This window comes from Cherax quadricarinatus, chromosome 46 (assembly GCF_038502225.1).
Source record: "Cherax quadricarinatus isolate ZL_2023a chromosome 46, ASM3850222v1, whole genome shotgun sequence".
NCBI lineage: Eukaryota > Metazoa > Arthropoda > Malacostraca > Decapoda > Parastacidae > Cherax > Cherax quadricarinatus.
The window spans coordinates 29,045,917-29,060,259 of record NC_091337.1 but is presented as its reverse complement, the minus strand read 5'-3'; the positions used below and the strand labels follow the sequence as shown (position 1 = coordinate 29,060,259).

Sequence of the window (14,343 nt, the reverse complement as noted above, 5' to 3'; positions counted from 1 at the left end):
TGTGTTACATAGGCTTGGATGCCCTCTAGAGTGCTACATAGGGATAGATGTCCTCTAGAGAGTGTTATTTTGGCCTGGATGCCCTCTTGAGAGCGTAACATAGGCCTGGATGCCCTCTAGAGAGCGTAACATAGGCCTGGATGTCCTGTAGAGGGCGTAACATAGGCCATTCCCTGATTTTACCATGTCATGACTAGAAAATTTCTTCTGATCTGCTTGAACATACATCACTCTCCAGATTGTTTCACTTCCTCAAAACTCTATGGCTAAAGAAATATTTCCTAACATCCACATGACCCATCTGAGTTTTCAGCTTCCAGTTGTGTCCTGTTGTTCCCTTGTCCCATTTCTGAAACATTCCTGCCCTGTCCACCTTTTTAATTCCTCTCAGTACTTTCTACGTTTTCATGATGTCCTCCCTATCCCTCCTGTCCTCCAGGGTCGTCGAGTTGATTTCCCTTAATTTCTCCTCATAGAACATACCAGTTTGCTCCGGGAATAGTGCTGTTGCAAAGTTTTGCACTTTCTCCAATTTCTTGACATGTTTGACCAGGTGTGGGTTCCATACTGGGGCATGACATACGCAGAGTACAGTGACGTGAATGACTCCTTACCTAGATGTCGAAACACTGTTCATAGGTTTGCCAGGCGCTCACATGTTACAACGGTTATTTGGTTGATGTGAGCCTCAGATGTGCTCAGTATGATGCTCACCCTAAGATCCATTTCCTTGAGTGAGGTTTGCAGCCTTTGCCACCATAGCTTATACTCCGTCTGTGGTCTTCGTTGTTCTTCCCCAGTCTTTATGACTTTGCACTTGGATCAGGCTTGCAGCCTGCCCAGATCTTCTTGTAGTCTTACCTGATACTTGCCCGCCTGTATTCTCCTCATTAACTTCACATCCTCTGCAAAAAGGGAATTCTCTGAATGTAGGGAGAATGAGAGAAGGGTAGTAAGAGCAGAGAGAAACCAGGTATTGAGTGTTGGGTTCCCAAGAGTGTATTTTGACTTTTAATGGTATTATTTTCCTCAATGCAGCAACTTCTTTTGCATTTTAATTTTGTATTCTTCATTACTTAAGAATAATAATAAAAATAATAGCAAAAATCTTTATTTCTACAAGCACACTGTACAAGGCATACAGGCCTAGCTGACATCAGTGACATACTACTATATACAAAGCTCCTTGTTATGCAGAGCATTTCGGGCAAATTAGGTTAATTTTGTTCCAGGATACGACCTACACCAGTTGACTAACACCCAGGTACCTAGTTTCCTTAAGACAGCAGGTGTCTTAAGGAATCACGTCCTACTGTTTCAACCCGTACCAGGGATCTGTCCCCAGACGTCATTGTATGAACCAAGTGCACTAGCAATCGAACTACGGGACACCTATGTAAATTATTTCCTTCTATACATTCTAGTTTGGATTTGAGGTTCATTTTGCATCATTTTGGTTTATTTAATTTTTAATGTAAGGGTATGCAATAATGTGAGATATATATTGTATAATCATTCATTCATTGAGGCAGTAATGCACCCAAAATATTACTGTACACAATTTGTGAAATGTCACGTGGATGTTGATTTGAATTTTTTTATCTCTATGCATTTAAAAAAGTATTAAAATATATTTTTATCTCTTTTTTTTTATTTAATGTGTAGGTGGATTGTCTGGTATGTTCCGGTGGGAGGCGAGTGACCAGGTTCGTGATACGGGATCCCATGTCTTCACAATCGCTGCAAAGGAACTGCATCTCTCTCTACACCATAACAAGGAGCTGTGGGTGTTCCCCATGATGCAACAACCCATTACTCCGGCTGTTCTGCTTACTCACACCAATGACTATGATCCCAACCGTTCTGTGGTCTATATTGTGCGTCAGCCTCCTTTACTAGGCCAGCTACTGCTAGAGGAGGCGGGTGTTAGAATACCTGTTGATAATTTTACCCAAAGGCACATCAATGAATCTCGTATTGTGTTTGAGCACAGTAAACCCTTTTCAGAGCTTTCTGCTAGTGATCTATTTGTGTTTGATGTGGAAACGCCATTTGCAGAACCATTAAAAGACCAAGAATTTCACGTGGAGGTGTCTGTGGCTAGTCCAGGAGGGGGAGGTTTGGAGAGGTACCTAGGACTTGCACCTCTGGTGGTAGCTGAAGGAGGACAAGCCACTCTGCGCCCTGATAATCTCAATCTCTCTGCAGTGGTGGAATTTATCGAGGGTTATCCTGTTGCTGTGGGCATGGAACGACCCTCACCAAGACTAGTGACTACTGTGACTGTCATCCCAGCTCATGGCGTGTTCTCTTTACGAAAGAGAAACCTTACAGAAGGTTATACCTTCACAGCTAGAGATGTAGAGAAAGGTCGTGTTAAATACGATCATGACCATAGTGATACACTCTCAGATGTGTTAGGGTTTACTGTTTCGTTGGCTGGTAATGGATCTTCTCCTGATGTCCTTTTATTCAATGGTACTCTGAATGTCAGTGTGACGCCTGTGAATGACCAGCCATTCACACTGGAGACTGCAGCACCTGTTCTGCAAGTGGTGCATCGGCAAAACGCTGTCATTACCAACGAGAGCCTCTTGACCACTGATCCTGACAACATACCTAGTGAGATTGTGTACGAGTTGATGAGTACTCCTGATCATGGACAACTAGTCTTGGCTCACAATTACAGTGCAACCGTTCAGTCGTTCTCTCAGCATGATGTGAACACAGGTCGCATTTTGTATGCTCATGATGGCACTAATGGTTCAGCCAGGTTTTCTTTCAAAGTGTCTGATGGAAAGCACAAAGTAAAATATTCTGTGTTCACAATTGAGGTTCAGCCATTGACGCTTGAACTAGTTAACCACTCCGTCATACCATTAAGACAGACTACAACTGTTGTCTATCTTTCACCTCATTATCTTGCTGCAGTGACCAATGGAAATCATAACCACATTTTCTACAACGTCACCAGACCTCCTAGGTTTGGTCGTTTGTACTTGAATGATCAAGTGGTACATACATTTGGGCAGGTGAACGTGGATAAGGGTGAAGTTCTTTATATGCAAATGGAGCTGAGTGAGCCTGCTGATAACTTCAGAGTAGATATATGGACGTGGGAGGCTACAGTGCAAGATGTGGAGGTTCGTGTTGTTGTTTTACCATTAGTGGAGTCTAAGCGACTTATAGCAGCAGTAGGAGGTCGTACACGACTCTCTCTCGAGCATCTCGATGCTTCGCAGCTTGCTATCACAACTGGAAGTAATCCTGTATATAAGGTCAAAAGGCGTCCCCGTTTTGGTCGAATAAAAAAAGTGAGCAGGCGATTACGGAGATCAGTTCGCTCACACGAAGTTCATGAGTTCACTCACGAAGAAATTAGAGCTGGTTTAATATATTACATTGCCAGAAATCTTAATGTTAAAGCTGATGAACCTTTGCATGATGCACTTCACTATGTACTGCAGGTTCCTGCACCTGGGGTACAGCCCGCTGAAGGAACCTTACATCTCACATTAGTAGAGGCAGGAGCAGTCATTGATGAGGGAGCAGTGCCTCCCAGGCACTTACGACCAGATCTCTTTCCACCTTCTATCCGTGGCAGTGCAGAGTCCAGCACTCCTGGGTCTGGGAGCTTTGGCTTGTTCCTGGGTATACCCAAAGAATATTTAATTATGATGTTAGCAGCAGTTGTTGTTGTAGTGGTTATTGTTGTTATAATCTTTGTGGTACAGTGTGCTACAAGACGTCGGCCCTCTGACAAGACAAGTGACACAGGAATTGATGCTGATGTAGCATCCTTGCCACCACCTCTTCCATCAGATTCTAGACCTAATTCATTCATGTCCGATGACCTATTAGAGCTTGAATGTCGACCCCCAGATTTGTCATTGTCTCCCAGGCCTGGGCAGAACCACCTGCACCATCACCACCACCACCACCACAATGGTGGCAGTGGTGGGCTGGGTCTGGCAGCCCACCTCACAGACTCTGAGGCCTCATGGCCCCATGATGCCTCGCGTGAGGTGTCACCAGCAGTGCCTCAGTGTAAGGTACAGTTTGCCCTTTCACCCAAAAGCTAGTACTTTTTAACCTTAGTTTCCGTTTTATTTCTTTATATTTTCAAACATATTTTATTTCTAAAGTGATCTGATAATTGCAAAATACTCGTTTTGCAATTCTTAAGACACCGAGTTTATCTTCCTTAAAGCTCATGAAATCCAGTAGCTAAGTGCAAAAATTTTTCCTATCATTTTGTTTCTTGATTTTAATTTTTCGTTATTTATTTCCCCTTGGATGGTACAGGTGACGCCCCTGTGTACAGATACAGCGGCTCGTGATCCTACTTACGACCCTCTTCTAGCTGGCTATCCCTACGGAGTGGACTCTCAAGAGGCTGAGGAATGGGGAGTCTATGAGAAGCACCAGCCCAGGACCACTAACCCAATGCTCAGGAAGAACCAGTACTGGGTATAGAAATCAGCAGTACCTCTGTTAGTCGTGTAAACCGATCTGAACATTTATGAAGGGACAAAATTTTCACTGCAAGATAATCCAAGATTGTGAAAGTGTCAAAATAACTGAAGCAACAAATATTATATTGCACAAAACTGAGTCAGATTCCATTAAGCATTGCCAGCTGCTGCTGTACAATGTTTACAACCGTGTTTTAAGAACCTGCTTAAATATGTACTAATAATAATTCACTAAGTGGATTCACATATCACTGTATTTGATGGGTTTCATAAATGCATGTATTTACTGAAAAAAAAAATCGAAATTACAGATTATTCGTAAATGGAAGAAATCATTTTAAACAGTTAAATTCTGAAGTGCATCTGGATTTAAGAAAGGTGCACTGTTCTGAAATATTTTTGTTTGGCTAACGGAGAAAAGACTTTCCAATAAACAAAGAAAAAATCAAAACATGCATCTAGAATTTTATGCAACTCAGAGAAATTGCTCGTGGTTATAATAGCGAGAAAAGTTACAGGCCAGTGTTTTATTATTTAGTATACGAGGTCTCTGACGTTGCTTTGCTCAGGAAATTCACAAATTTTCAGTTTTCGGAAGCCGCTCATAAGCACAAAGTCTGCGCATGTCTTCACGAATTTGTGTAGATTCCGGTTTGCACGAACATGGAACTAAAGACTGTGCAGACCTTGAGTCTGTCTGCGCACTCTGATCATTAATCATATAGGCTTAGTTATCATGTGCCCCAATAATAATGGACAGAGCTTAAATTCGTGTAAATAATCAGGTCTGTGGCATATGTTATTCACCCACAGAAAAGTTAGTGCGTCCATCTTTGGCTGTTGCTGAGGCCTGCTACAGTAAGGCCAGGAGGGATGTACCTTGCCAAGGTAGCATAAATTAAGTGATACTCCTCATAATATTACGACCACTAATATCTTAAAGATGAGCCTCCCATCCATTAGAATATATATATATATATATATATATATATATATATATATATATATATATATATATATATATATATAGATGTGTGTGTGTGTGTGTGTGTGTGTGTGTGTGTGTGTGTGTGTGGAGTGCCAAATAGATAAACCTTGCGATTTTGGCTTTAATAACAATATTCTTCTTGCTAAATAAGGCAAGCAAAAATTTGTGTATGCAATAATTTTGCAAAAATTATTCTAAACCTAACGAAATATATATATATATATATATATATATATATATATATATATATATATATATATATATATATATATATATATATATATATATATATATATATAATTTTTTTTTTCAACAAGTCGGCCGTCTCCCACCGAGGCAGGGTGACCCAAAAAAGAAAGAAAATCCCCAAAAAGAAAATGCTTTCATCATCATTCAACACTTTCACCACACTCACACATTATCACTGCTTTTGCAGAGGTGCTCAGAATACAACAGTTTAGAAGCATATACGTATAGAGATACACAACATATCCCTCCAAACTGCCAATATCCCAAACCCCTCCTTTAAAGTGCAGGCATTGTACTTCCCATTTCCAGGACTCAAGTCCGACTATATGAAAATAACCGGTTTCCCTGAATCCCTTCACTAAATATTACCCTGTTCACACTCCAACAGATCGTCAGGTCCCAAGTACCATTCGTCCCCATTCACTCCTATCTAACACGCTCACGCACGCTTGCTGGAAGTCCAAGCCCCTTGCCCACAAAACCTCCTTTATCCCCTCTCTCCAACCCTTTCGAGGACGACCCCTACCCCGCCTTCCTTCCCCTATAGATTTATATGCTTTCCATGTCATTCTACTTTGATCCATTCTCTCTAAATGACCAAACCACCTCAACAACCCCTCTTCTGCCCTCTGACTAATGCTTTTATTAACTCCACACCTTTTCCTAATTTCCACACTCCGAATTTTCTGCATAATATTTACACCACACATTGCCCTATATATATATATATATATATATATATATATATATATATATATATATATATATATATATATATATTTATATATATGTATTCCATTGTGTTTGTTTATTATAAAATTATTGTAAACTTATCTAAAATATTTATAGTTGCATTAGGAAAAAAATAAATTGCACTTGTTATAGTAAGGTTAGGTAAGTTTTCTAAGGTTATTTTGGTGCAAAATTATTAATTTTACATAAACATAAATGAAAAAAATGTATCTTTAAACATACAAGAGAAAATTTTGGAAGGGACTTAATTTTAAATGAGTTCTTACGAATTGACAAATTTTACCTATTCGGCATGACATATATATATATATATATATTCAGAACAATCACTGTGAAAAGAATAGTGAACGTCAGAGCACTATCGTGGTTCTCTTATACCCTGAAAACTTTCTTGAAATACTTTCTCTAATTAAGAATTTTAATACAAAGTTATATTTAAAAATCGTGATACAGTAAAAAAAAAGTTTGATTAAAAATTGCCCCCAAAAATGCTGACGGTTGTGTTTATAAGATTCCTTGTAAAAGATGTGATAAACATTTTTATGGTTAAACTTAGAAAAGTCTTAAACTAAGACTTCAACAAAATAAATACAGTGGACCCTCGAATTTCGTCATCCCTTTTCCATATGCAAAACTATAGTTATTCTTTATAAAATGTATTTTTTGTTAATATTTCCCATAAGAAATAATGTAAATCCAATTAAACCATTCCAGACGCTCAAAAATATTAACAAAAAATACATTTTATAGAGAATAACTATAGTTTTACATACAGAAAAGGAAGGATGAAATTTGAGGGTCCACATAGCTTTAGAATTGGACAAGAGTCTAATGCTCTGTTAATTCATGTGAGAGATTTTAACCATTCAGTTGATTCTCAAAATGCTGAGAAAGTTGTATCAAGCAAGTCCATGGTCGAGAAAAATATATGATCAAGCTTCACAAAAAATAGTTTTGAAATTAATATCAATATTAGTTTAGGATTATAGAAATTAGACTCATTTATAATTAATAAAATTTGGGAAGAATTTAAGATATATTCGACAAGATAAAATCTTAAATCTTGGAAGGATATAAGCTATGTTTAACAGATCCTTGACCACCTCACCTGTATATCATAAAAGGTTTGTGTGTACTGTGTTGACAGTGAAGTGTAATCTCCCACTTATATGCCTTTTGCTAAGCATTTTTTATTGTTCCTTGGTAATGTGAAAAATCATGAAAGGGGTTGTATACTCACTTTTATTTTCATGTTGGTTGTTCTGCACATTGTGATATCACTTGTGTACTGTTATCTTATTGTATATGTATATATGTCGTGCAAAATAGGTAAAACTGGTCAGTTAGCAAGAACTCATTTAACATTACATCCTTTTTAAATTTTCTCTTATACGCTTAAAAATATATATTTTTTCATTTATTTTAATGTAACAATTGATAATTTTGTACCAAAAGCACGTTAGAAAACTTACCTAACCTTATTATAACAAATACAATTTAATTTTTTCTAATCCAACTAAATATATTTTAGATAAGTTTCCAATAATTTAATAATAAACAAGCACAAATTTTCGCTTGCCTTATTCGGCAAGAAGAGCATTGCTATTTAAGCCAAAATTGCAAGTTTTACTTATTTGGCCCAACATATACAAAAACACAAGCACAAGGAGAGCTGAATTATAGCTCTAGGCCTTTCGTGTTGTAATCAGCACATCATCAGGAGCCTCCAATGTTGCAGGAATAGAGACCCCAAGGGGAAGGTTCATGTATAATATATATATATATATATATATATATATATATATATATATATATATATATATATATATATATATATATATATATATATATGCCAGTGCTGGCTTTTGTGAATAAGATACTGAGTATGTTATATTGTAAGTGGATATTTATATTTTCGGGTATGGTGACATTTGCAGTATGATGTCAGTGCTTCAGTTATACCTTCATGGGAGGCGCATCCATGCTGGTGGCAGGCTCCTGATTCAAGGAATTGGTCCAAGCCTTTTTTTCCTTTGGATTGATTCTGATTGCCTCTTATTCCCATAGGTCCACTATGACCCTTATGCGTTTAGAGCTCCCTTGGTTAAAAACAAAAGCTCCAATATCTTATAACTGTAATTTGGCGTCCTTTATCGTGTCTCCATTATCTACATCCGTTTCCATAAGATATAGATACTGGAGTCAATGGAGTTTTATGTGTATTTCATATGTTTGAAAAGACTGTAGTATGAACAATTGATAATACTAATAATTATCTATTTTCATATAATGTTTTGTTACACTTAGTCTGTACTGTCGTAAAAGTGACCTCTGATGGTTATCTTTATTTGCCTTCTTATTAAATCATAGTTACATGAACACAGTTTGAGTATTTATAAAAAATGGTTTATTTCCAATAAAAGAAATAAATTTATAGGCTTAATTTCACAAAGTTTGATGCCTAAAAAAAATCCCAAAGTTAGTATGAAGCAGAAGATGAGCTGAGCTTGGGCAGAGATCAATATTAAATGTAAATATGTCTTTAGGAATGTTTGTTTCAGAAAATGATTCTTCAGAAAAGTTAATGTTACCAGCTGGAAGCAGTGATCCCACCGATGTTACTTGTGATGATGTGCCTGCATTGCAAACTATGATGTACTGCATCAAGACCAGCATGGAAGGTAACTTATGATGACCAACATGGAATGTAACCACTGAAGTCCAGCATGGAATGTAACTTATGATGACCAACATGGAAAGTAACCACTGAAGACCAGCAAGGAATGTGATTACTGAATATTAGCATGGAATGTGACTACTGAAGACCAGTATGGAATGTGACTACTGAAGACCAGCAAGGAATGTGATTACTGAATATCAGCATGGAATGTGACTACTGAAGACCAGTATGGAATGTGACTACTGAAGACCAGCAAGGAATGTGATTACTGAATATCAGCATGGAATGTGACTACTGAAGACCAGCATAGAATGTGGCTACTGAAGATGAGTGTGGAATGTGACTACTGAAGATGAGAGTGGAATGTGACTATTAATGACCAGCATGGAATGTGACTACTGAAGACCAGCATTGTGAGACCTTTACCCACTTTGCCTGAGGTATCCCAGAAAGTGTGCACGTCTCCTGTGTTATCCCAGTGCTTCACAAAAGGGAATAGCATATGAAGGTACAAATAAAAATGGGAACTATTGCTAAAGTTTACTTAACATAAAAGGGCCCAGAATACGATGTATCCTGATGGAAATTTACATAAGATAACAAATGACCTATGAGACTTATTACCAGAGGGAAGGATAGATGTTATCAGTAACACGGACTAGTACTCACTCTTAATTCACCAACCAGCTGACCAGAGATTCCCAATGTGTGGTCCACTACACACGCGGCTGTCCAGAGCTCTCGCTCACCGGACCTGTCACCAACAATCTCCTTGCTCAGCTGTTCCCTGGCTTATATGGTCCTCTAAGCACCTCGTTCCCCATAAGGCATAGACCAAGTGTTACGACCTGACGCCGAGGTCTGACGCCATCAAGAACAAAAGACCTCAGACTTAAGCCGAAAGGCGTGTTTGACATCCATTTGCTAAGGCAAGGTGTGCTCATATAATTGGTTAAATTAGATCTTCCTTAGTGACCTACAAAGCATAGTTGAACTACATCACAGCATGGAATGTGACTACTGAAGATGAGTGTGGAATGTGACTACTGAAGCTCAGCATGGAATGTGACTACTGAAGCCCAGCATGGAATGTGACTACTGAAGCCCAGCATGGAATGTGGCTACTGAAGCACACCATGGAATGTGACTACTGAAGCCCAGCATGGAATGTGACTACTGAAGCCCAGCATGGAATGTGACTACTGAAGCCTGGGGTGAAAAGAGGTTCCTTCAGGGAAGCACTTTGTGATGACTTTCAAAGGCAGAAAGCAGGATGATTGTCTTTCAGCAAACACTATGCAATGGCAAGGTTTCTCCAGAGACTGCCCAGGCTTGAGGTGATGGAGGTTACGTGGTGATTACCACACACACACACACACACACACACACACACACACACACACACACACACACACACACACACACACACACAGTCTCGACCCCTGCAACCACAATTAGGTGAGTACAGTTAGGTGCATACACACATGTATGCAAAGTCACAGAGAAGATTATCTGGAGAATAGTGGTGGAGCACCTAGAAAGGAATGAGCTTATTCATGACAACTAGTACGGTTTCAAGGAAGGGAAATCCTGTGTCACGAAACTGCTGGAGTTCTATGACAAAGTGACGGTAGTAAGGAAAGAGAGAGGGGGTGGGTAGATAGCATTTTCTTTTATCGTATGAAGGCTTTTGACACAGTTTCAAACAAGAGATTAGTGCAAAAGCTGGAAGACCAGGCAGGTATAACAGGGAAGGTACTGCAATGAATCAGAGAATACCTGACAGGGAAGCAACAGCGAGTCATGGTACGTGATGAGGTGTCAGAGTGGGAGCCTGTGATGAAAGGGGTTCCACAGGGATCAGTCCTAAGACCAGTGCTTTTTTCTGGTATATGTGAGTGACAAACCATACCATGGGCAGGGTTAGAACCTGCGATCAGAGCGTCTCAAAACTCTAGACCATCTGGAGTTTTGAGACTCTCTGATCGCAGCTTCTAACCCCACCCATGGTATGGTTTGTTTGCAATCGTGTCATTACGATTTTGTGAGTCGTGTGAATGACATGACGAATGGGATAGACTCATAAGTGTCCCTGTTTGCAGAGAATGTGAAACTGATTATGTTCTGTCGAATGAGGATCAGGCAGGACTACAAAGGAATCTGGACAGGCTGCAAGCCTGGTCCAGCAACTGGCTCCAAGAGTTTAACCCCACAAAGTGCAAAGTCATGAAAATCAGAGTACTGCACAAGAGACTGCAGAGTACAGTTTAGTGGGCAAAAGATTGCAAACGTCACTCAAGGAAAAGGATCTTGGGGTGAGTATAACACCAGGCACATCTCCTGAATCGCACACCAACCAAATAACTGCTGCAGCATTTGGGCGATTAGCAAATCTAAGAATATCATTCCGACACCTCAGTAAGGAATCCTTCAGGACTCTGTACACAGGTCTACACTGGAACATGCAGAACTAGTCTGGAACCCACACCTGGTCAAGCATGTTAAGAAATTAATGCAAAGGTTTGCAACGAGATTAGTCCCAGAGCTAAGGGGCATGTCCTATGAAGAGAGGTTAATGGAAATCGACCTGACGACACTGGAGGGCAGGAGAAAGGGGAAGGGACACGATAACATATATAATACTGAGAGGAAGTGACTAAGTGGACAGAGACAGGATGTTCCAGAGATGGGACACAGCAACAAGGGGTCACAATTGGAAATTGAAGACTCAGATGAGTCTTGATCATGTTAGGAAGCATGTCTTCAGTCATAGAGTTGTCAGGAAGTGGAACAGTCTGCAGAGTGTAGTGGAGGCAGCCTTCATACATAGCTTTAAGAAGAGGTACGATAAGGCTCAGGGAGTGCAGAGAGAGTGGACCTAGTGGCGACCAGTGAAGAGGAGGGGCCAACAGTTATACATCAACCCCTGCAACCACAATTAGGTGAGTACAATTATGTGAATACAAACACACACACACACACACACACACACACACACACACACACACACACACACACTCTATTATAAACATACTAGCGTATGGAAGTCAACTTTGTGTGTAATAATGTGTTCCTCTGTATGAATGACTTTCCGTCACAATATTAATAGCAAACATGCTAAATGTAAATAGATATACATATATACAAATATTGAGTTATTTTGACATAAATGACGTTTGTATTTGTACAGTTTAGTGCCAAAGACTTTATATATTATTTGTAATAAAACTAATTTCACTCAGTATTTTGTTATATATATCCTCTTATTGTGTTGCTAGCAGGGAGAACATCCCCTTTGTGTTGCTAGTTGTCAAGCAGGGAGAACATCCCCTTTGTCTTGCTAGTTTTCAAGCAGGGAGAACATCACCTTTGTGTTGCTAGTTGTCAAGCAGGGAGAACATCCCCTTTGTCTTGCTAGTTTTCAAGCAGGGAGAACATCACCTTTGTGTTGCTAGTTTTCAAGCAGGGAGAACATCACCTCTGTGTTGCTAGTTGTCAAGCAGGGAGAACATCACCTCTGTGTTGCTAGTTGTCAAGCAGGGAGAACATCACCTCTATGTTGCTAGTTGTCAAGCAGGGAGAACATTACCCTTGTGCTGCTAGTTTTCAAGCAGGGAGAACATCACCTTTGTGTTGCTAGTTGTCAAGCAGGGAGAACATCACCCTTGTGCTGCTAGCTGTCAAGCAAGGAGAACATCACCCTTCTGTTGCTAGTTCTCAAGCAGGGAGAATATCTACCGTGTGTTGCTAGTTCTCAAGCAGGGAAAACATCTCCCATGTGTTGCTAGTTCTTAAGCAGGGGGGAATATCTCCCATATGTTGCTAGTTCTCAAGCAGGGGGAACATCTCCCATATGTTGCTAGTTCTCAGGCAGGGAGAACGTCTTTTATGTGTTGCTAGTTCTCATGCAGGGAGAACATCTCCCTTGGGGTGCTAGTTCTCAAGCAGGGAGAACATCTCCCATGTGTTGCTAGTTCTCAAGCAGGGAGAACATCTTTCATGTATTGCTAGTTCTCAAGCAGGGAGGACATCACCCTTGCATTGCTAATTGTCAACCAGGGAGAGTATCACCTGTGTGTTGCTAGTTGTCAAACCAAGCAGGGAGAACATCACCCGTGTGTTGTTGGGGTTTATGATCGCCCTGGAGTCTGTCATAACCAAGGTATCTGTCATCACTTTAGGGTCTATCATCACCCTGGGACTATCACCCTTAGGTCTGTCATCACCCTTGGATCTATCATCACCCTGGAATCAAACATCACATTTCGATCAATCATCTCCATGGGGTCTCTCATCACCTCATCACCCTGTGGTTATCATCACCCAAGGGTCCATCACCCTAGGGTGAATCTTCACCCAAGGGTCCATCACCCTAGGGTGAATCTTCACCCAAGGGTCCATCACCCTAGGGTGAATCTTCACCCTGGGGTCTATCTCACCTTGGGTTTTATCATAACCCTAAGATGTATCATCATCCTTGGGAATATCATCACTCAGGGTCCATCATCGCCTTGGGGTCGAATATCACCCTGTGGTCAATCATCAACCTGAAGTGAATCATTACCATGGGGTCTATCACCCTGGGGCCTATCATCATCGTGGGGTTTATCACAACCCTGGGGTCTATCAGCACCCTGGTGTATATCATCACTTTGGGATCGATCATCACCCTGGCGTGTATAATCACCCTGGGGTCTATCATCATCCTTGGGTCTATCAACCTGAGGTCTGTCATCACCCTAGTGTCTGCCCTCACGCTGGGGTTTATTATCACCCTGGGATCTACCATCACCCTGAGGTTCATCATCACCCAGGCATCTATTATCACCCTGAGGTGAATCATTATCCTGAGGTTTATCATCACACTGGGTTCTATCACCCTGTGGTCCATCTCCCTGGAGTTCATCACAAAGGGTTTATTTTAGCGCAAATCACTTTGATGTATAGTACTCTGGAGTCTATCATCCTGGAGTTAACTACATAATCCATCACCCTGATGCACAGTGCATAATATTCCATCCTAGTGTATAGTACCTTGTAGTCCATCACCCTGGTGTACAGTACCCTGTAGTCCATCACCCTGGTGTACAGTACCTTGTAGTCCATCACCCTGGTGTACAGTACCCTGTAGTCCATCACCCTGGTGTACAGTACCCTGTAGTTCATCACCCTGGTGTACAGTACCCTGTAGTCCATCA

The 14,343-nt window shown here is 40.4% G+C and overlaps 1 protein-coding gene across 1 annotated transcript in view; it reads left to right on the top strand.

The window, feature by feature from the left end:
* Nucleotides 1-4,852, top strand: part of LOC128696630 (chondroitin sulfate proteoglycan 4) — an 873,169-nt gene extending 868,317 nt beyond the window's left edge. Inside the window, exons 18-19 of the mRNA XM_053787941.2 lie at nt 1,666-4,052; nt 4,306-4,852. Coding sequence (XP_053643916.2) covers nt 1,666-4,052; nt 4,306-4,476 — 2,558 coding nt within the window. The 3' untranslated portion in view covers nt 4,477-4,852. The remainder of the gene's footprint in view (nt 1-1,665; nt 4,053-4,305) is intronic.
* The last annotated feature ends 9,491 nt before the right edge of the window (nt 4,853-14,343 follow it).